Source organism: Aquarana catesbeiana, linkage group LG01 (genome assembly GCF_042186555.1).
Source record: "Aquarana catesbeiana isolate 2022-GZ linkage group LG01, ASM4218655v1, whole genome shotgun sequence".
Taxonomy (NCBI): domain Eukaryota; kingdom Metazoa; phylum Chordata; class Amphibia; order Anura; family Ranidae; genus Aquarana; species Aquarana catesbeiana.
The window spans coordinates 28,629,589-28,650,694 of record NC_133324.1 but is presented as its reverse complement, the minus strand read 5'-3'; the positions used below and the strand labels follow the sequence as shown (position 1 = coordinate 28,650,694).

General features: G+C 41.8%; 2 protein-coding genes across 2 annotated transcripts in view; both read left to right on the top strand.

The window, feature by feature from the left end:
* Window positions 1-379: 379 nt before the first annotated feature.
* On the top strand, window positions 380-11,887 carry LOC141138363 (vomeronasal type-2 receptor 26-like). Its single transcript, XM_073624663.1, has 3 exons — window positions 380-460; window positions 965-1,088; window positions 10,995-11,887. The coding sequence occupies exons 1-3, from the start codon at window positions 380-382 to the stop codon at window positions 11,885-11,887; spliced, it is 1,098 nt and encodes a 365-aa protein (XP_073480764.1).
* Window positions 11,888-13,202: 1,315 nt separating this feature from the next.
* Window positions 13,203-21,106, top strand: part of LOC141138206 (vomeronasal type-2 receptor 26-like) — a 48,941-nt gene continuing 41,037 nt past the window's right edge. The window contains exons 1-2 of the mRNA XM_073624649.1: window positions 13,203-13,415; window positions 13,986-14,099. Of these exons, the coding sequence (XP_073480750.1) occupies window positions 13,203-13,415; window positions 13,986-14,099 (327 nt within the window). The remainder of the gene's footprint in view (window positions 13,416-13,985; window positions 14,100-21,106) is intronic.

The following is a 21,106-nucleotide window of genomic DNA, read 5'->3' as shown; positions in this document are numbered from 1 at the left end:
TTCAATACACTGTAGAAAAAGTGCATTAATGCACCTGAATATACTGCGGTAAACATGCACTTACGTATATCAATATACTGAAGTATACGACTAGTAAAACACCTCAATATACTGCAATGAACATGCAGTAACACACCCCAATATACTGCAGTACACGTGCAGTAATACAGCTCAATATCCTGCAGTAACCTTGCACTAATGCACATCAATATCCTGCAGTAAGCGTGCACTAACGCCGGTGATGTCACTGACGCATGCACTCTGAAGGGATGGTATACCCGTGTCGTCCCTTTAGAGCTCTGTGTCATGGCCCGTGCCTCCTGTGCGTATGTGCGGGAGTGACATCATCACGGCGCGGCCAATCAGATGACCGGAAGACATGAACCTGGAAGGAAGACCGAGTGAAGATGGAAGCGTCTATCAGAGCTCACAGCACGGTGGTGCAGAGCTTTGTTCTAAGGTAAGTATTTCATAATGTGCTAGTAAGCAACGTATACTAGCACATTATGCATTTTCTTTGCAGGGTTTAAAAAAATAAAAATAAAAAAGTGATATCATATAAGGTAGTTTAGGTACACACTGTTCTTGCAATTCGTTTTTTGTCAATGGAACAATGCAGCTGTGTGCAGGGAACAAAAGCCGCCCCAAGAACAAATAGGGCCAAGATCAGGTCAGTAAAAAGTAAATGTTATGCTTTGAGGATTCAAAATGTAAAACCGTCTCAACGTAAGATAAAATAAAATACAAACGTAAGAAAAGAAATGATGAAAACCCCAAAATACCATCCCTGAAACCAAACCCTTTATTTAATTGATATTTATTAATGAATCTCAGACCTGCAGAATTCTACCCATAGAAGAGGCAAACCTGATCCTGATTCTTACTTGTTTCTCTTAGTTTGTTTAGCCTCATGAGATATGAAGGACATTTACAAAATAATAATAATAATATGATCTGATTTCAGATTCCGGTATCTCGATGTTCAGTTCCCTGTTTACCCGGGAGCAGAAAAAAGTTTGGCTCTTCCTTTCATAAATGCTGCTATGAGTGCGTCTCATGTCCAGAAGGAGAGATCTCCAACATTTCCGGTAAAGTTTGTATTTGTTAGTAAGTTAGTGTTGGACTGGGCAGGAGTTATCTCTCTAGTGGAAGAATAAAAGAAAAACAACATATGAAATGCATCTCTATAATGTGTGCACATTTCCCCATGTTTTATGCTTTTAAAGATCCTGCGGGTACAGAAAGATACCTCTTGATCCTGGGGGTTTGTGGACTGAAATCAAAGGAAATGGTGTCAGCCCCGCCCTTCTGTATTTTGCTATTGCTACTACTACCTATTACTACTACTACCATAACTACAACTACCACTATTACTGCTACAAAACGATTGAATCCCTCCTCTAGCCTAATTTTTTTCTGACAACATTAAAAGGTATTCCTTGCATGGTGTAATTAAAGTGGACCAGTCACAGCCTTACAAGTCTGTAGGAATCAGTGCCTGATATGTGTCAATGCACAGGGACAGTATTGTTTTTTGGACAGCAGTAATGAATGTCAGTCTGGGGGGAGGGGGTGTTAGACGCACTAGTAGATTTAGATGGAATTGACTAACAAGTTTAAGCTGAACTCCAGATAACACTTTTTTAGGTCACAGCAAACTGTTTTTTTTTTTTTCCTTTTGGGATAAAGGTTTTACATAAATGAATACAATCTGACTATTATAATCAATTCTGTCAGTGGTAAATGGTTTGTCCCAAACCTCTAACTGACACTGTTGATGGATAGCTTGCCTTAGTCTGTTAAAGGAAGTTGAAAAGTAACAGACTTACTAGCGGGATCACCAGGTGAAAATAAAGAAAAAAAAGCCTAAAAAAAGAAAAATAACACTACCATCTTTTGTGTTCAGAGGTGTTTTAGCATTAATAAATATCTGATGACAGGACCACTTTAACAAACTACAAAGGAGAAAATAAAAGAAGGTTATTGTTAGGGAAAGGGGATTTATATTGTGTTTTATTAAAATAAATGTTTTACTTGCTACCTGCTTTTTTCGGGTGCGGCGGTGCAACGGCATCATGATGATGGATCTACATCGGGGGACATAATTTTTTATTTTTAATGAAGGAATTCTTTTTGATATTTTTTTTGGTGAATGGGTAGGGGTATTATGTATCCCATACTCATTCACATGGGATCTGGGGGTCCCCTTCTTTAACCGCTTCATCCCTGGAAGATTTTACCCCCTTCTTGACCAGAGCACTTTTTGCGATTCGGCACTGCGTCGCTTTAACTGACAATTGCGCTGTCATGTGACGTTGCACCCAAACAAAACTGACGTCCTTTTTTCCCCACAAATAGAGATTTCTTTTGGTGGTATTTGATCACCTCTGCGGTTTTTATTTTTTGTGCTATAAACAAAAAATTTACAATTTTGAAAAAAACTCAATATTTTTTACTTTTTGCTATAATAAATATCCCCCCAAAATATATGAAAAACTTTTTTTTTTCCTCAGTTTAGGCCTATATGTATTTTTCTACATATTTTTGGTAAAAAAAAAATTGCAATAAGCTTATATTGATTGGTTTGCGCAAAAGTTATAGCGTATAGGGGATAGTTTTATGGCATTCTTATTATTAATTTTTTTTTTTACTAGTAATGGTGGCGATCTACAGTTTTTATTGGGACTGCGGCATTATGTCGGACACAATTTTGACAAATTTTTGGGACCATTGGCATTTATACAGCGATCTGTACTATAATAATGCACAGAATATTGTAAAAATGTCACTGGCAGGGAAGGGGTTAACACTAGTGGGCAATCTAGGGGTTAATTGTGTTCCCTAGTGTGTGTTCTAACTGAATGGGGTGGGGACTGTTTAGGGGAAGAGATAGATCGCTGTTGATACTCTGTATGAACAGACGATCTGTCATTTCTCCCCTCAGAGGACCGGAAACTGTGTTTACACACACAGATCCCAGTTCTCTGTGTGCCCCGAGTGGTCGCAGGAGCCTGGTGGTGATCGTGACCGCCGGGCACTCACATCGGCTCTGTGGGTGAGCAGGGGATACCAATAAGCCTCCCACCCGCAGACCCCCACTACCACAGCTCAGGGTTGTGGGTAAGAGGCCCTTGTCCCCATCAGAGCCCCCCCGACCCAAAGCACCCCCATGTTGAGGGCATGTGTCCTGGTATGGTTCAGGAGGGGGGCAGGTATTTGTTCCCCCCTTTTCCTGGCCTGCTGGGCTGCATGCTTGCATAAGGGTCTGGTATGAGTTTTGGGGGGCCCCACGCCATTTTGCAGAGGTGGGGGACTCGAGTCACATGACTTGACTCGAGTCAGACTCGAGTCACCTGTTTGAGGACTTGCGACTTGCTTTACAAAATTAAATAAATGACTCGACTTGACTTTGACTTGTCACTAATGACTTGCGACTTGACTTTGACTTGGGCTATTTGACTTGCAATGACTTGCAATGACTTGGCACCACCAGTTCTGTGTCTTGGCCTAGGCAAAAAACGCCGCCCCCCCCCCCCCCCACAATAGAAAGCTCCCCCGAGTCCCGGCTTCGGGGTAGATCAGTATTTTGACTTAATTTGTGACTTGACCAAAATAAATGACTTGACTTGACTTGCTTGACTTCTGGCAGGGACTCGACTTGACTTGCTTGCTTTTCGCCATAGTAACTTGGGACTTGCTTATGACTTGAAGGTTAAGACTTGAGACTTGCTTATGACTTGCACATGTGTGACTTACTCCCATCACTGCCATTTTGTTTTTCAGTTTTGGTGTGGGGTTCCCCTTAAAATTCATACCAGATCCAAAGGGCCTTGTATGGATTGAGGGAGACCTCCACACCATTTTTTTCCTTCTTTTATTGCCATTACTTTTTTCATTCAGCTAGCAGCGGGGAAGCCCATTGACAGCTGATGAGGAGGCCATACATAACTGAACCAGAACTTGCAGCAGACTTGCAGATTGTTTTCAAAGAAAGTTGATCTGGAGTCATGCCATGCGGACTGCAACTGTGCAACAAACTTGAAGACTGGCATTTTCAAACTTGCAGCACAACTGCTTGCTATCTGGGTATAAATACAGTACAGTGCCTTGAAAAATTATTCATACCCCTTGACATTTTCCACATTTTGTCATGTTACAACCAAAACATAAATGTATTTTATTGGGATTTTATGTGATAGCCCAACACAAAGTGGCACATACGTGTGAAGTGGAAGGAAAATAATAAATGGTTTTCCAAATTTTTTATACATAAATATCTGAAAAGTGTGGCATGCATTTGTATTCAGCCCCCTTTACTCTGATACCCCTAACTAAAATCTAGTGGAACCAATTGCCTTCAGAAGTCACCTAATTAGTAAATAGAGTCCACCTGTGTGTAATTTAATCTCAGTATAAATACAGCTGTTCTGTGAAGCCTTCTGTGCCGTTTGTGAGAGAACCTAAGAGAACACACAGCATTGTGAAGGCCAAGGAACACACCAGACAGGTCAGGAATAAAGTTGTGGAGAAGTTTAAAGCAGGGTTATCTTATAAAAGAATATCCAAAGCTTTCAACATCTCACAAAGCACTAAGGCACTGTGTATATATCTATAGATATAGATTATATCTATATATATCTATATATACATACATACTTCTAAAACCCTTATAACTAACCCATTTTGTAAATATAACATATTTTTGTGACTCTCTAAATATCTGAGAGATTCTCCACAATTTCCCATATTCCATTCCATTTAGTATTACATAATTATTGAAACCTCCATGTGTTGTATATCCACCACCCCTTTTATATTTGTGACTTTACTATGTACTTTAATATTCCCCTCCAATTCCACGAAAAAAAGGGGGGAGAAGAGTCCTATTTATGTCCTACACCCTAACAATAAAATCTCTAACTAATTGTGATGAAATCAACTCTGGAGTGTCCAACCATTTCCCCCAGAGTTTCATAAATGTATCTGGACATCCCCCTATATTGATAAACCACATGCTCTCTTTGCAAAACTTAATTTACAGATTTTACCCATAAAGAGTTAGTTGGGCAGCCATAGAGATCCATTTCTGTGATACCAACTTTCATGCTATATACAACAATCGTATACATCTGAGGGGTAAAAAAACTCTCCATCCAGCCACCCAAATACACATACAGTATTGAGGGCTCCATCAGGACATTAGTTCTGAACACCTTATTAATTGTATCCAGAACTAAGGTCCAATACCTAACCAACTTATATACAATGTAATACTAACATATAATCACACACATAGGTTGGACTTGATGAACTTGTGTTTTTTTTCAACCTCACTGACTATGTAACTATGCAACTTAGGACATCTCCACATTATATGCACAATGTACTAATCTCCCTTTCACATAGTAGACATAAAGGAGTGTCCATCTTATGCCACAAAAAGTTGGTGAGGGGTATAATATGCACAATGCATAACAAAAAGTTGGGTAAGTATCTGAGATGCTGAAAGAGACACTTGTCCTACATTATTAAGAACATCGGATCACTCCTCATCGCTAAAGGGGCCAATGTCCCTTTGCCAGTATTTCCTGCACCTCAGAAAATTTCGACTTTGACATTTTCTGTAGCAATGCACTATTAACCTTTGTTACTTGTCCCTACTTAGAAATTGCTACTAGGCTTTGGTCAAGAATTGTGGGTTTAATATAAAACCTAGGGATAAATCTCAACTGTGTTTTCAAAGCATAGCAGAGCTATACATATTGAAAAAAAAACTTCAGTGGGCAAGCCAAATTCCTCTTGTAAAGTGTGAAAATCTTTCCAAAGTTGACCATCATATAACTGCGGGATGTACATTAATCTCTCTCTGATCAATAATTAAATCCTTGCAATTTTAATAACTTAGGATAATTAAAATTCTGAAAAATTTGTATGTAATCAGTATACTCATTATAATGGCAATGTTCTTTAATCCTGTTCCATATCTTATCTATAATAACTAATGCAGGGTACTATCTAGCTATTCTAAATTCACCCGCCTTTTAAGAGATTTTTTACCTAATTGGATCGGTACTCGGATCCGTTCTCCTTAGCTTCCTGCAATGTTTCTTACTTAATATGCGAGTTCTGCTTTTTCCAAAAAAGCCTGCAAAAGATGGTATCCAATCGTTTAAAAAAGGACATAGGAAGCCATACTGGGGCATTATGGAAAACATATCATTTTAAAGAGTTTTATAGAAAGAAATAGAAAAATAATAGAATTAAAAAAATAGACTAGAATATAAAGAATATAACCATCTTCCTATTCTAATCTATTCTTTTCTATTCTATTCAAATTGATTCTATTAGAATTTTGGGAAATGGTTATAGTCTTTCTATTCTTTTGCTTTTTTATTCTATTCTTTTTCTATTTGTTTATTCTATTCTATTTTATTCTATTCTATTATCTTATTTCCTATTATATTTTATTCTTTTTTATTCAAATTCTAATTTATTCTATTTGAAACTCCAAATTTTGGAAGATGGTTATATTCGTTCTATTCTATTCAGTGCTGTTGTTTTTTCTATACTATTCTGTTATTTTCTATTCTATTCTAATCTATTTTTTTATATTCTATTCAAATTCAAATTAATTCTATTTGCATTTTGGGAAATGGTTATGGTCATTCTATTCTATTGGATTCATTAGATATAAAGAGAAACTCTTTGGATTCAGATGTAAATGGTAAACTCTGCTTATTCAGATGTAAAGCAGAACTCTGGACTTAGATGTAAAGATGGAACCCTGTGGACTCTGATGTAAGGGGGGACTGTTGTGATTGAATATATACAACTAGAATTGTTATTTAATCACAAAATATAAGTATAGTGTAAACTAAAAAATACATTTGCCATGAGGCGATAAAAAAAGGATTTGGATTTGGCTTGAAGAAAATGTGGCAACCCTACCCAAGTCAGCAGGAAGGGGCCCCACTGCAGAACCATAATAAAGGGCCCCACAATAGGAGAAAATGACTCCAGGATCAGTAGGAAAGGCCACCGGACTAAAGGTCAAGGGGGCCCTTCATGGTTGCTTGCACTGGGGCCCTGAAGGTTCTTGTTATGCCTCTACTATGAATGTTAATAGCAGTAGTCATGTTGGGAATAAATCCTGATTGGTCTGAAAGCACAAGTTTTACTATAACTTTAGATAGGCGTGTAGCCAACTCCTTAGCCAGTAATTTAATATCTGTCATTAACAGGGATATCAGTCTATACAAATGTGCTGCCATCAGATCCTTCCCTGCTTTTAATAACACCACAAAAATTACTTCTTGCATAGATTGAGGGATTATTGTGAAAAGTAGCTCTGGTAGAAGTATATCCCCAAACATTTTATAGATCTCGATGGGCAATCCATCACTCCCTGGAGCCTTTGCATTGGGAAAAGTAATGACTGCTGCCTGTAATTCTTCTAAAGTAATGTGTGCATTCAAAACCTTCCTATCTGCTTCCCCCAGTTCAGGCAAGGTAACCTCATTCAAAAAATGATGAAGATCCTGTTCACTATTTGAAGCTTTAGAGGCAAAATTATCTTCAGAAAAACAGTCTAAATCCCTGTGTTAAAGAAGGGGTATCCACTAAATCAATACGTGACAAAGAAAAATGTGTAATTGAGAAGCAAGGATATTGAGGTCCCAAGGGACTCTAATAAACTTTAATACCTACACCACCTAAAAGGCTCCCCCTCACCTTTACCCTCTCATCCCTCCCTGAACCTGCTCACCCTCCCCTTCCTTACCACCACATCTAGACTACCTTCTCTACTTCCTTGTCTTACCAACTTTTGTTCCCATCACCCTCTACTCATAAAACGTTTCCTCCTCTTCCTCCACCTCCCCCAATACTTCATCATCTCTGACCTCTTCTATCCCCATCTCACCCGACCCCTTACCTATAAATCTCTGTAATTATATGAACCCCATTCTGTATACAACACCCCAATATCTCTGAACCCCACAACCCTGACCACTCCAACAGATAGTAGAGGACTACATTCTATGCATTAAGATAAAAAGCCTTCTATGTGCAGCAGCCCCCCTCAGCCCCCTTAATACTTAACTGAGCCCATCTAGATCCAGTGATGTTGCAGGAGTGTCTCAGCAGCCCGGGACTCCCCTCCTCATTGGCTGAGAAAACAGCATGGCGCCATTGGCTTCCACTGCTTTCAATCAAAGTCAGTCAGCCAATGAGAAGATCCATGTCTGAATGGACACAGGGTGCTGTGGCCCGACCATGGTGCCCCCATAGCAAGCTGCTTGCTGTGGGGGCACTCACTCGACAGCAGGGAGGGGCCAGGAGTGCTGAAGAAGGACCCGATAAAAAGAGGCTCTGGGCTGTTCTGTGGAAACCCATTACACTGAGCAGGTAAGTATAACATGTTATCTGTGAGCAGACTTCCACTAAATCCTAATTCAGGTTGAAAACAGACATAAGTCTGCCTAGATTAATTAATCAAGCAACAAAACAAAAAAACAACAACAAATAGAAAACCTCTATATACACACTCCTGTTCCCACACATAATGCAAAAAAAAAAAGTGGGGGAAAAAATCCTTCCTGATCCCCCCCCCCCCCCTGTTGACAATCAGATATTCCCTGGATCAACTACCCATGGTGTTATTACCTGTAAATGTTAGTACACAAGGAATCATACTCTGCTTTGGATTCAGGATAGTACACCATATAGATGGATGGGCTTTGTTCATTTTCATGTCTGAGGTTTACTATCATTTTAAGTCTATAATCTACCAGAATACCCAGATCCTTCTAAATCATTGACTCCTCCAACTGTTCTTTTCCTGGTATGTATGATAAGTGAATGTTTTTAGCCTCCAGTGCACTACATTTATCAACATTAAACCTCATCTGCCTCTTAGTTGCCCAATTAAACGGTGCCTTAGAGGTTGGCTTGTAAATTGGAGACATCCTGTAAGGACGTTATTCCACTGTAGTGTCATCTGCAAAGACTAAAATGGGACTTTTATTCCCAGACCTAATATCATTTATAAATATATTAAAAGTAAGGATCCCAACACTGAACCTTCGGGTACACTACTGATAACAATGAACCTTGGGGTACACCACTAATAACACTGAATGTTGGGGTACACCATTGATAACCTTAGACGATTCAGCGTAAGAATCGTTAACCACTACTTTCTGAATTTGCTCTTTTAGCAAGTTTTCTATTCTTATACAAACTGAATTTTCCAAGCTTGTAGACTTTACCTTACACATTAACAGTGTGTGAGGAACTGTGTCAAACGCTTTTCCAAAATCCCAGTATACTACGTTCATAGGCACTCCTAAATTTTAGCATATGTTCACATTTTGAAGACATTGGTGGACCCATGTTGGATGTATGGGCTGCCAGATTATTATTATACAGGATTTATATAGCGCCAACAGTTTGCACAGTGTTTAACAAAATAAAGGCAGACATTACAGTACATTACAATTTGGTACAAGAGGAATCAGAGGGCCCTGCTCATTAGAGCTTACAATCTAAAAAGGATGAGCTGATGGAGGAAGTAAAACAGTGTATTAGTTATAAGCAGGATAGGGTTCTTTAAAGAAAAGGGTTTTCAGTCTAAAGATGGATAGATTAGGGGACAGTCAGACAGATTGGGGTATGGAGTTCCAAAGGATGGAAGAAGCTCTGGAGAAATCCTGGAGGCGAGCATGGGAGGACGTGACAGGGGAGCTGGAGAGCAGGAGTTCTTGGGAGGACCGAAGAGAGCGGCTTGGTTGGTATTTTGGGACTAAGTTAGTGATGTAGCTGGGGGCAGAGTTGTGGATGGCTTTGTAAATTATTGTTAGTACTTTGAATTTTATTCGTTGGGTAAGTGGAAGCCAGTGCAGGGATTGGCAGAGAGAGGTGGTGGACTCTGAACAGTTGGTAAGGTGAATGAGTCTTGCAGCAGCATTCATTATGGACTGAAAGGGGGATAGTCTATGTAAAGGCAATCCAATGAGGAGGGAGTTGCAGTAGTCGAGGCGAGAGATAACCAGGGAGTGAACTAGAAGCTTAAGTTAAAAAGGGCGTATTCTGGAAATGTTGCCGTGGATAAGGCGGCATGATTTGGACAGGGATCGGATGTCCAAGAGTCTAAGAGTCTAAGGTTACCCCTAGCACCCTGGCATGTGGGGACAGACTGATAGATGTGCCATTGATCTTGACAGAGAAGTCATGGAAAGGGGCATGTGGGGGAGGAAATATTAAGAGCTCGGTTTTAGATAGATTCAGTTTGTGGAAGTGGTTTGACATCCAGGCTGATATGTCTGTTAGTACATCAGTGATGCATAAGGAGACTGATGGGGTCAGCTGAGGGGCAGAGAGATAGATTTGGTTGTCATCAGCATATAAATGGTAGTGGAAGCCATGGGAGGTTATCAGCTAACCCAGGGAGGACGTGTAGATTGAGAATAGTAGAGATCCAAGGACAGAACCTTGGGGGACCCCAATAGTAAGAGGAATTGGAGAGGAGAAAGTGGAGTTGTAAGTGACATTGAAAGTGCGATGAGATAGGTAAGATTCGAACCAATGGAGAGCGCAGCCATGGAGACCAAGCAAATTAAGTTTTTTGAGAAGGAGGGGGTGGTCAATTGTATCAAAGGCAGCGGAAAGGTCCAAGAGTAAGAATACGGAATAATGACTGTTGGTTTTGGCTGTTAGTAAGTCGTTTGTGAGTTTTAGGAGGGCAGTTTCTGTAGAGTGCTGTGGGCGAAATCCAGACTGAAGGGGATCAAGAAGGTTATTCTCAATGAGGTGGCAAAGTCTGCAGACAATTTAAATTTAATCTCACCATTATCACGTTTCTGCCTTTAACACATTTTACATTCCCACAATGCACTGATAGAAATCCCTGCTAGCTGTTAGACAACACAAGATAATTGATTTTCTTAGAAGCTCTGACCCTGATGCTCATTGTGTTTGTATTGTTCCTCCTGCAGACAGTGAAAACTGCATGAAATGTTCTGATGAAGAATGCCCAAATGAGAAGAAGGATCGGTGTGTTCTGAAATTGATGGAATTTCTCTCCTACACTGATGATCCCATTGTTGCAGTATTTTCAGCTGTCGCCATTCTCTGTTGTCTTCTGACTGGTTTAATATTGAGGATATTTATACATTACCAGGACACTCCCATTGTTAAAGCCAATAACCGCAACCTGAGCTATCTTCTCCTGGTCTCCATCATGCTGAGCTTCCTCTGTGTCTTCTTGTTCCTTGGCCATCCAGTAGATGTGACCTGCATGCTGCGTGTAACCTCTTTTGGTGTAATTTTCTCAGTTGCCGTCTCTTCTCTACTTGCCAAAAGTATCATGGTGTGTATTGCTTTTAAAGCCACCAAACCTGGGAGTTCCTGGAGGAAATGGATGGGAGCCAAACTGCCCAATTGTATCATTTGTGTCTTCTCAATGGTCCAAGTCATAATCTGTGTCACTTGGTTGTCTATTTCTCCCCCCTTCCAGGATCGGGACACTCACTCTTATCAGGGGAAGATCATCATTCAGTGTAATGAGGGTTCAGTTATCGGCTTCTACTCTGTCCTGGGATATATGGGGCTTCTGGCAGCTTTGAGTTTCACTATCGCTTTTTTAGCCAGGACATTACCGGACAGTTTTAATGAGGCCCAGTACATCACCTTCAGCATGCTGGTGTTCTGCAGTGTCTGGATTGCCATGATCCCGGCTTATCTGAGCACCAGAGGGAAATACATGGTGGCTGTGGAGGTTTTTGCTATAATGGCATCAATTTCTGGACTTCTTGGCTGTATATTTTTCCCAAAATGTTACATAATTCTGTTCAGACCTGACCTGAATACAAAAACAGTTATCCGCTAATATGTATGGAGCAACACTTAGTTACCAGCAGTTATAGCATTATCTCTATTATTGTTAATTTTAGTATTTTACTAGTGTATTGAGAATGTGTTATATATAAACATTTAATACTTATCTCTCTGATGGATATGAGTCTAATTTTTGTTGTGGACACCGCTGGTATCAGACACTCTGGATTTGTTGGAAACCTTGTCCCCTGCTGAGTGTAGTGGTTTCTCCCACCAGCCGTTACATCACTATAGAACAATGTAGTCACTTAGCGAGGAGGAGCCACAGTGACCAGAGGGGGACAAAGTATCCAAATCATTCTAAAGTTGGTATAAAGTGACCCCAGATGGTATGCAGTAACAAAAACGTATCAGGTTTTATTGGACTCAGAACATCATTAGAAAAACACAGTAAAATGTATCAACCCTCCACCTTTCACCAAAATAACAATCTTGTTATCAATTAAACTAAAAGTCAATGAGTATAACATCATTCCCATTTAGACGGGAGCAATGTCTTGTAAGTATCATATGTTACTAGTTATGGGTTTATAGGAGATACTTATTCTTCCAGGAATATCCCAAAGTTCAATTTATGGTTCATACCATTAGGGAAGAAGGTACCAAGTTCAAAAAATCCACCTCTTTTCGATCTGTTGTAAGACTTTATCAAAATCTCCTCTTCTTTGTGGAGTTTCAGGGCAATTATGCCCTTCACTTTTAAGCCTTCATACTTAGAAAGCTACAACATGTGGCAATTCCTGAGGGGGTCCTATTGGCTGGTGTAGATATGGAGACACTCTACACCTCCATACCCCATGAATGGGGCCTTAGAGCTGTTTCCTACTTTCTCAACAAACATCATTCAACAATGGAGACCCAGATTGAGTTCATTGTTGAACTACTGGAATTTGTCTCGAGAAACAATTTTTTCCAATTTCTTTGAAAGTACTTCCAGCAAGTTAGAGGGACCTCTGGGCACCGACATATGCATGCCTACACCTAGGACTCTGGGAGAAAGAGCTTGTTTATACATCATTGCTGTACTGTACCCATGCTGCAACATGAGTGTGATACATCAATGATGTAATGGTAGCCTGAACAGGTACCAGTAAAGAACTACATGAGTTCATCTGGAACTCAATAGAACTGACAGGAATATACGTCTCACTTACAACTTCCACCAGACAAAAATTCCCTTCCTTGACTTAACCATCAACATCAATTATGGACATATAACTACATCCACGTTCAGGAAGGAGACTACAGCAAATACTCTCTTACATGCAACTAGCCATCACCCGGAAGCCCTAATACAAAGGTTATCGATGGGCCAGTTTCTCAGAATTAGGAGGAACTGCATTAAACTAAAGCAATTCAAAAGGGAAGCAGATTCCCTCTATGGGCATTTTAGAGAAAGTGGATACTCCCATAAGACCCTGAGAAGGGCCAAGAAAAGAGCCTATAATACAGAGAGAGATGAATTGTTGCAAATGGGTGATACATCAAGGGTAAACAAGGTGAAGAAGGGAAACAACCAGGTTAGATATATTACAAAGTTGTGAGCACAATGGAAAATCATCAGAGAAGTTCTGAACACTGGCATATCCTTACTTCCAACCCCCAACTTGCCAAGATAGTGGGATCACATCACCAGATGATAACAAGAAGGGCCAACAATCTCAGCCTCAGAGTTTTTGAGGCCTTCCCCAAAGGACCATAAATCAAGAATAACAGTAATGTATGCCTGTGGACACTGCAGCATCTGCCCTTTCATTGAAAAGACTAAAATATTCACCAATGTAGAGGCAACTAAAATATATGAAATCAAAAGCTTCATTAACTGCTCAACGGACAAGAGCATATACATGCTAGAATACTCCTGCTGTAAATCCTACATTGTGAAAATGAAAAGACCCCTTAGAGTATGTATTGGGGAGCACATCCCCTTAATCAAAAAAAAGAAACCAGACTCTGACCTTGAACAGAAGCTGAATCCCATGGTACAGCACTTTAGAAAGGACAACAATGGAAAGATGGTAGGCTTAAAAGTGAAGGGCATAATTGCCCTGAAACTTCCCAAATTTTTTTTTGATAAATTCTTACAACAGATTGAAAAGAGATGGATTTTTGAACTGGATATCCTCTTCCCAAATGGCATGAACCATGAATCAAACTTTGAAATATTCCTGGAAGAATACATATCTCCTATAACCCCTGAACTGGTAAGACATGATCTTCACAAGACATTGCTCTTATCTAAATGGGAATGATGTTATACTCCTTGTCTTTCCCCCTGCTGACCCTATAATTATTTTATATATCAACCTAAATTTGGGTAGAACCCCATGAATAATACGAAAGAAAGCATGGGCCGAAAGGGGGCCAGCATCCCTATAATGCAATAAAATAGTTTTACGAGCATAAAATAACAGTATACGTAAAGAATAGGGATGAGCTTCGAGTTCGAGTCGAACTCATGTTCTACTCGAACATTGGCTGTTCGCAAGTTCGCCGAACAGCGAACAATTTGGGGTGTTCGCGGCAAATTCGAATGCCGCGGAACACCCTTTAAAAGTCTATGGGAGAAATCAAAAGTGCTAATTTTAAAGGCTTATATGCAAGTTATTGTCATAAAAAGTGTTTGGGGACCTGGGTCCTGCCCCAGGGGACATGGATCAATGCAAAAAAAAGTTTTAAAAACGGACGTTTTTTCAGGAGCAGTGATTTTATTAATGCTTAAAGTCAAACAATAAAAGTGTAATATCCCTTTAAATTTCGTACCTGGGGGGTGTCTATAGTATGCCTGTAAAGGGGCGCATGTTTCCTGTGTTTAGAACAGTCTGACAGCAAAATGACATTTGGAAGGAAAAAACTCATTTAAAACTACCCGCGGCTATTGCATTGCCGACAATACACATAGAAGTTCATTGATAAAAACGGCATGGGAATTCCCCACAGGGCAACCCCGAACCAAAATAAAAAAAAAAAAATGATGTGGGGGTCCCCCTAAATTCCATACAAGGCCCTTCGGGTCTGGTATGGATATTAAGGGGAACCCCAGCCAAAATTTTAAAAAAAAATTGACGTGGGGTTCCCCCTAAATTCCATACCAGACCCTTCAGGTCTGGTATGGATTTTAAGGGGAACCCCGCGCCAAAAAAAAAAAAAAAAAACGGCGTGGGGTCCCCCTAAAAATCCATACCAGACCCTTATCCGAGCACGCAACCTGGCAGGCCGCAGGAAAAGAGGGGGGGACGAGAGTGCGGCCCCCCCCCCTCCTGAACCGTACCAGGCCACATGCCCTCAACATTGGGAGGGTGCTTTGGGGTAGCCCCCCAAAGCACCTTGTCCCCATGTTGATGAAGACAAGGGCCTCATCCCCACAACCGTGGCCGGTGGTTGTGGGGGTCTGCGGGCGGGGGGCTTATCGGAATCTGGAAGCCCCCTTTACCAAGGGGACCCCCAGATCCCGGCCCCCCCCCTGTGTGAAATGGTAAGGGGTTACTTACCCCTACCATTTCACTAAAAAACTGTCAAAAATGTTAAAAATGACAAGAGACAGTTTTTGACAATTCCTTTATTTAAATGCTTCTTCTTTCTTCCTTCATCTTCTTCTTCTTCTGGTTCTTCTGGCTCTTCTGGTTCTTCCTCCGGCGTTCTCGTCCAGCATCTCCTCCGCGGCGTCTTCTATCTTCTTCTCCTCGGGCCGCTCCGCACCCATGGCATGAGGGGGGAGGCTCCCGCTCTTCTCTTCTTCTTCTTCTTCATCTTCATCTTCTTCTTCATCTTCTTCTTCTTCTTCTTCTTCTCTTCTTCATCTCTTCTTCCTTCTTCATTTCTTCTGCGGGCCGCTCCGCATCCATGCATGGAGGGAGGCTCCCGCTGTGTGACGGCGTCTCTTCGTCTGACGGTTCTTAAATAACGGGGGGCGGGGCCACCCGGTGACCCCGCCCCCCTCTGACGCACGGGACATGACGGGACTTCCCTGTGGCATTCCCCGTGACGTCACAGGGAAGTCCCGTCAATTCACCGTGCGTCAGAGGGGGGCGGGGTCACCGGATGGCCCCGCCCCCCGTTATTTAAGAACCGTCAGACGAAGAGACGCCGTCACACAGCGGGAGCCTCCCTCCATGCATGGATGCGGAGCGGCCCGCAGAAGAAATGAAGAAGGAAGAAGAGATGAAGAAGAGAAGAAGAAGAAGAAGAAGAAGATGAAGAAGAAGATGAAGAGAAGAGCGGGAGCCTCCCCCCTCATGCCATGGGTGCGGAGCGGCCCGAGGAGAAGAAGATAGAAGACGCCGCGGAGGAGATGCTGGACGAGAACGCCGGAGGAAGAACCAGAAGAGCCAGAAGAACCAGAAGAAGAAGAAGATGAAGGAAGAAAGAAGAAGCATTTAAATAAAGGAATTGTCAAAAACTGTCTCTTGTCATTTTTAACATTTTTGACAGTTTTTTAGTGAAATGGTAGGGGTAAGTAACCCCTTACCATTTCACACAGGGGGGGGGCCGGGATCTGGGGGTCCCCTTGGTAAAGGGGGCTTCCAGATTCCGATAAGCCCCCCGCCCGCAGACCCCCACAACCACCGGCCACGGTTGTGGGGATGAGGCCCTTGTCTTCATCAACATGGGGACAAGGTGTTTTGGGGGGCTACCCCAAAGCACCCTCCCAATGTTGAGGGCATGTGGCCTGGTACGGTTCAGGAGGGGGGGGGGGCCGCACTCTCGTCCCCCCCTCTTTTCCTGCGGCCTGCCAGGTTGCGTGCTCGGATAAGGGTCTGGTATGGATTTTTAGGGGGACCCCACGCCGTTTTTTTTTTTTTTTTTGGCGCGGGGTTCCCCTTAAAATCCATACCAGACCTGAAGGGTCTGGTATGGAATTTAGGGGGAACCCCACGTCAATTTTTTTTTTTAATTTTGGCTGGGGTTCCCCTTAATATCCATACCAGACCCGAAGGGCCTTGTATGGAATTTAGGGGGACTCCCACATCATTTTTTTTTTTTAATTTTGGTTCGGGGTTGCCCTGTGGGGAATTCCCATGCCGTTTTTATCAATGAACTTCTATGTGTATTGTCGGCAATGCAATAGCCGCGGTAGTTTTAAATGAGTTTTTTCCTTCAAAATGTCATTTTGCTGTCAGACTGTTCTAAACACGGGAAACATGCGCCCCTTTACAGGCATACTATAGACACCCCCCAGGTATGAAATTTAAAGGGATATTACACTTTTATTGTTTGACTTTAAGCATTATTAAAATCACTGCTCCTGAAAAAACGGCCGTTTTTAAAACTTTTTTTTGCATTGATCCATGTCCCCTGGGGCAGGACCCAGGTCCCCAAACACTTTTATTGACAATAACTTGCATATTAGCCTTTAAAATTAGCACTTTTGATTATTCATGTTCGTGTCCCATAGACTTTAACGGTGTTCGCGTGTTCGAACGAATTTTTTTCCTGTTCGCATGTTCTGGTGCGAACCGAACAGGGGGGTGTTCGGCTCATCCCTAGTAAAGAATCCTAGCATGTGTACGAGGAACAATATCACTGAGAACGCCTAAAAGTTCATATTCCGGAGTGTGAGGTATTGGCAGGTGAAGCTTGTGTTCGAAAAAGGCAAATAAATCCTTCCAGAAGGACGAGAGTCCAGGACAGTTCCAAAACATATGAAAAAAATTTGCAGCAATCAAGTCACATCTGGAACAAGCAATATCCAAACCCAATCCCATCTGAACCAACCTCGCTGAGGTGTAGTGTAAATGATGTAGAAACTTAAATTGAATCAACTGATCAGTAGTGCTGATTATATCCTGAAAGGGTTGATACATTTAATGCCCCGTACACACGGTCGGATTTTCCGACGGAAAATGTGTGATAGGACCTTGTTGTCGGAAATTCCGACCGTGTGTAGGCTCCATCACACATTTTCCATCGGATTTTCCGACACACAAAGTTTGAGAGCAGGATATAAAATTTTCCGACAACAAAATCCGTTGTTGGAAATTCCGATCGTGTGTACACAAATCCGACGGACAAAGTGCCACGCATGCTCAGAATAAATAAAGAGATGAAAGCTATTGGCCACTGCCCCGTTTATCGTCCCGACGTACGTGTTTTACGTCACCGCGTTCAGAGCGATCGGATTTTCCGACAACTTTGTGTGACCGTGTGTATGCAAGACAAGTTTGAGCCAACATCCGTCGGAAAAAATCCTAGGACTTTGTTGTCGGAATGTCCGAACAAAGTCCGACCGTGTGTACGGGGCATTACTGTGTTTTTCTAATGATGTTCCATGTGTTTCTAATGATGAGTCCAATAATAGCTGATACTTTTTTGTTACTGCATACCATATGTGGTCATTTCATACCAACTTTCCTGGTAAATTCTCCCACATACCTTGGTATGTATACCCACCCTCATTATTGGTGGAATGACGGATGCTTAAATAAGTCCCACACTGATTCCCATATGAAAGGGTCAGTCTCTTTGCTCTACTGTTTCATTAACCACTTAAGGACTGGAAGATTTTCCTGCTTAATGACCGGGCCATTTTTTGCCATAAGGCACTGCGTCGCTTTAACTGACAATTGCACGGTCGTACGACTCTGTACCCAAACAAAATTAACGGCCTTTTTTTCCCACAAATAGAGATTTCTTTTGGTGGTATTTGATCACTTCTGTGGTTATTTTTTGCGCTAAAAACAAAAATAGAGCGACAGTTTTGAAAAAAAAACAGTTTTTTTTTAACTTTTTGCTATAATAAATATTCCCAAAAATGTTTTTAAAAAACAAATTTCTTCATCAGTTAGGCCAATATATATTCTTCTACATATTCTTGGCAAAAAATCGTAATAAGCGTATATTGATTGGTTTGCGCAAAAGTTATAGCGTCTAGAAACTATGGGAAAGATTTACGGCATTATACAGGAGCTATTGAAAAATCCTATAACTTACAAACAATGTCTTTGCATTTATTGTGTTTTTATGTATCCATTAGTATCCTATACACATCATAGACTATGGCCATTGTTGATCGTGGGGGCCTCTGCCTCCCCTGTCGTCCCCATGAGGGTGGATCCTGGCCCCTTGTTGGCTTCCCGGCAGGGTGAGTGTGGGGTAGATGCAGTTCATTCCACGTTCTCCCCCCTATACTCCGGTTGACAGATGAGTGTCCCTCGTCCGCTGATGTGAGGTTCACCCTGCCGGCGGCATCCCTTGATCATCTCCGGATCAGCAGCGGCGGAGTTTGCATGTGCGAGTTCCCTAGACATGCGCACCTGCCGCAACGTCTCATGATTTGCGGCGGAGATGACGACAGTAGCCGGGGCATCCGCCTTCCGGGACACAGAGGGAGCCACACGTGGGCCGCATATTAAGCGGCCCAGACGCCGTGCTCTGGGGGGGGGGGTCAGCACCTGCATCCACTCACCTAATTGCCTACTTAGGCAAGTATCCATTACTGGCTGCCTGTGAGTCTAACCATGACTCCACGCTGACCAGGATGGATGGCACTGTATACAACTTCCTTGGTTCCAAGTCTCCACCTCTCATGCTATATTTCAGTTTGGTTTATACTACTACAATTTCCTTATTATACCAGCCGCATTGCGGTACAAGGTAAACTACTATACTAGATTTACATTCCTGCACTTTTACAATTGGTTTCGGTCCCTCACACCTTTTTTTGATTGTTTGATGGTTGCCTGTTTTGACTTGTTTTCATCTTTATTTCAACACTAGTTGGCTGACACCATATATAGTGAATATGTTCACTATGTTATGGCACTCTAGCCAGCATTCAGCTGGCCATTCTTGTTATATCACATATCACCAAAAGGGTTTTTCAATATTCCCAGCACATTATACCCTTTTTTCTTACTCACTATTACACATTTTATATTTAAAACAACCCTCTACTATATTATAATTTTCTTGACTCCACCACCGTTTAGCCACCTTATATTTAAACTAATTACGTTTATGAGACCTTAGGATACCTATGAACACATACTGACCAGTACGATTGCAGTCAGCCCACACACCCTGCTATAAATCAGTCTACCCAAATTTAATTCACTATGGCTCATTGGGTGTCTGTTGCAGGTGCGGACTTTCCTCTCCCCTGGAGGGCGTTAGCAATGTGGCTCCTTGCAAGCCCCTCTGGGCTGGATCCATGTGCCCCAGGGGGGGCAGGGGCGACCATGGGGCCCTCCGGATCAATCAACGGCTTTTAACAGTTCTGGCCATGGGATTAATCCCTCTACTCTTCAGCAGTAAATATATCGCCATTTCTGTCCCCAAATGGGATTTATGATGACATGTTCTTAAATTCTGAAGTTATTTAATGTGTTTTATAGAACCAATTATCCCCCTGATGATGACCGTCCGTAGGTCGAAACGTGTTGGAGATTTTATACCTTCTACAGTCCGGATATGTAATAATGTGTACATTTTCGTGTAAATCTGTTAATCTTTTATTGTGGGATATGTATTGTACCATTCGGCCAGTCCTTCCATATGCTATGATTTATTCTATTCAATTCAATCACATTATGATATTTGTTTATTAATAAATGCATATATTGGTCATTCATTCTATACAATTTTTTGACCACAATGATATTGCCGTCCAAAGCCCCATTGGGGAAACTGTCCTTTTTTGTCATTACATAGTTCCTCTACTAAAGGAGTTGATTCTTCCCAGGGTTGCTAGCTGTCTTGGGAGAATGGTAAGTCTGGGGCACGGCAGTACAGAGACTCTCTGGGACAAAGCAGCTGTCACAAGGTTTCTCAGGAGGAGCATGGACCTGAGCTGCAAGAATTTTGTCACCCAAAGGAGAAGTGAGACTGGTGCGAACCGTAGCCAGAACGGTCAGGAGGAATCACAGGAACCGGAACCGACTCCAACTTGGAAGTGGAAGAAAATTGTCGTGACAAGGTGTCAGCCCTTACATTCTTAGTACCGGATAAGAATGAGACAATGTAATTGAAACTTGACAAGAAAAGAGCCCATCGCGCCCTTCTGGGAGAGAGGCATTTAGCCTTAGACAAGAATGTGAGATTCTTATGGTCAGTAAGAATGATAACCGGCACAGTGGTACCTTTGAGGAAATGTCTCCATTCTTTCAGGGCTAAAATGATCGCCAACAACTCTCTGTCACCAATCTCGTAATTGCACTCCACAGGTGACAATTTCTTGGAAAAGTAGCCACAAGGATGCATAGCGCTCTCAAAG

Coding starts and splice junctions, on each gene's coding strand:
- LOC141138363 (XM_073624663.1), top strand. CDS start 380: ATGAACCTGGAAGGAAGACCGAGTGAAGATGGAAGCGTCTATCAGAGC. Junction 461..964: donor GTGCAGAGCTTTGTTCTAAG/GTAAGTATTTCA, acceptor ATCTGATTTCAG/ATTCCGGTATCTCGATGTTC. Junction 1,089..10,994: donor AGAGATCTCCAACATTTCCG/GTAAAGTTTGTA, acceptor TTCCTCCTGCAG/ACAGTGAAAACTGCATGAAA.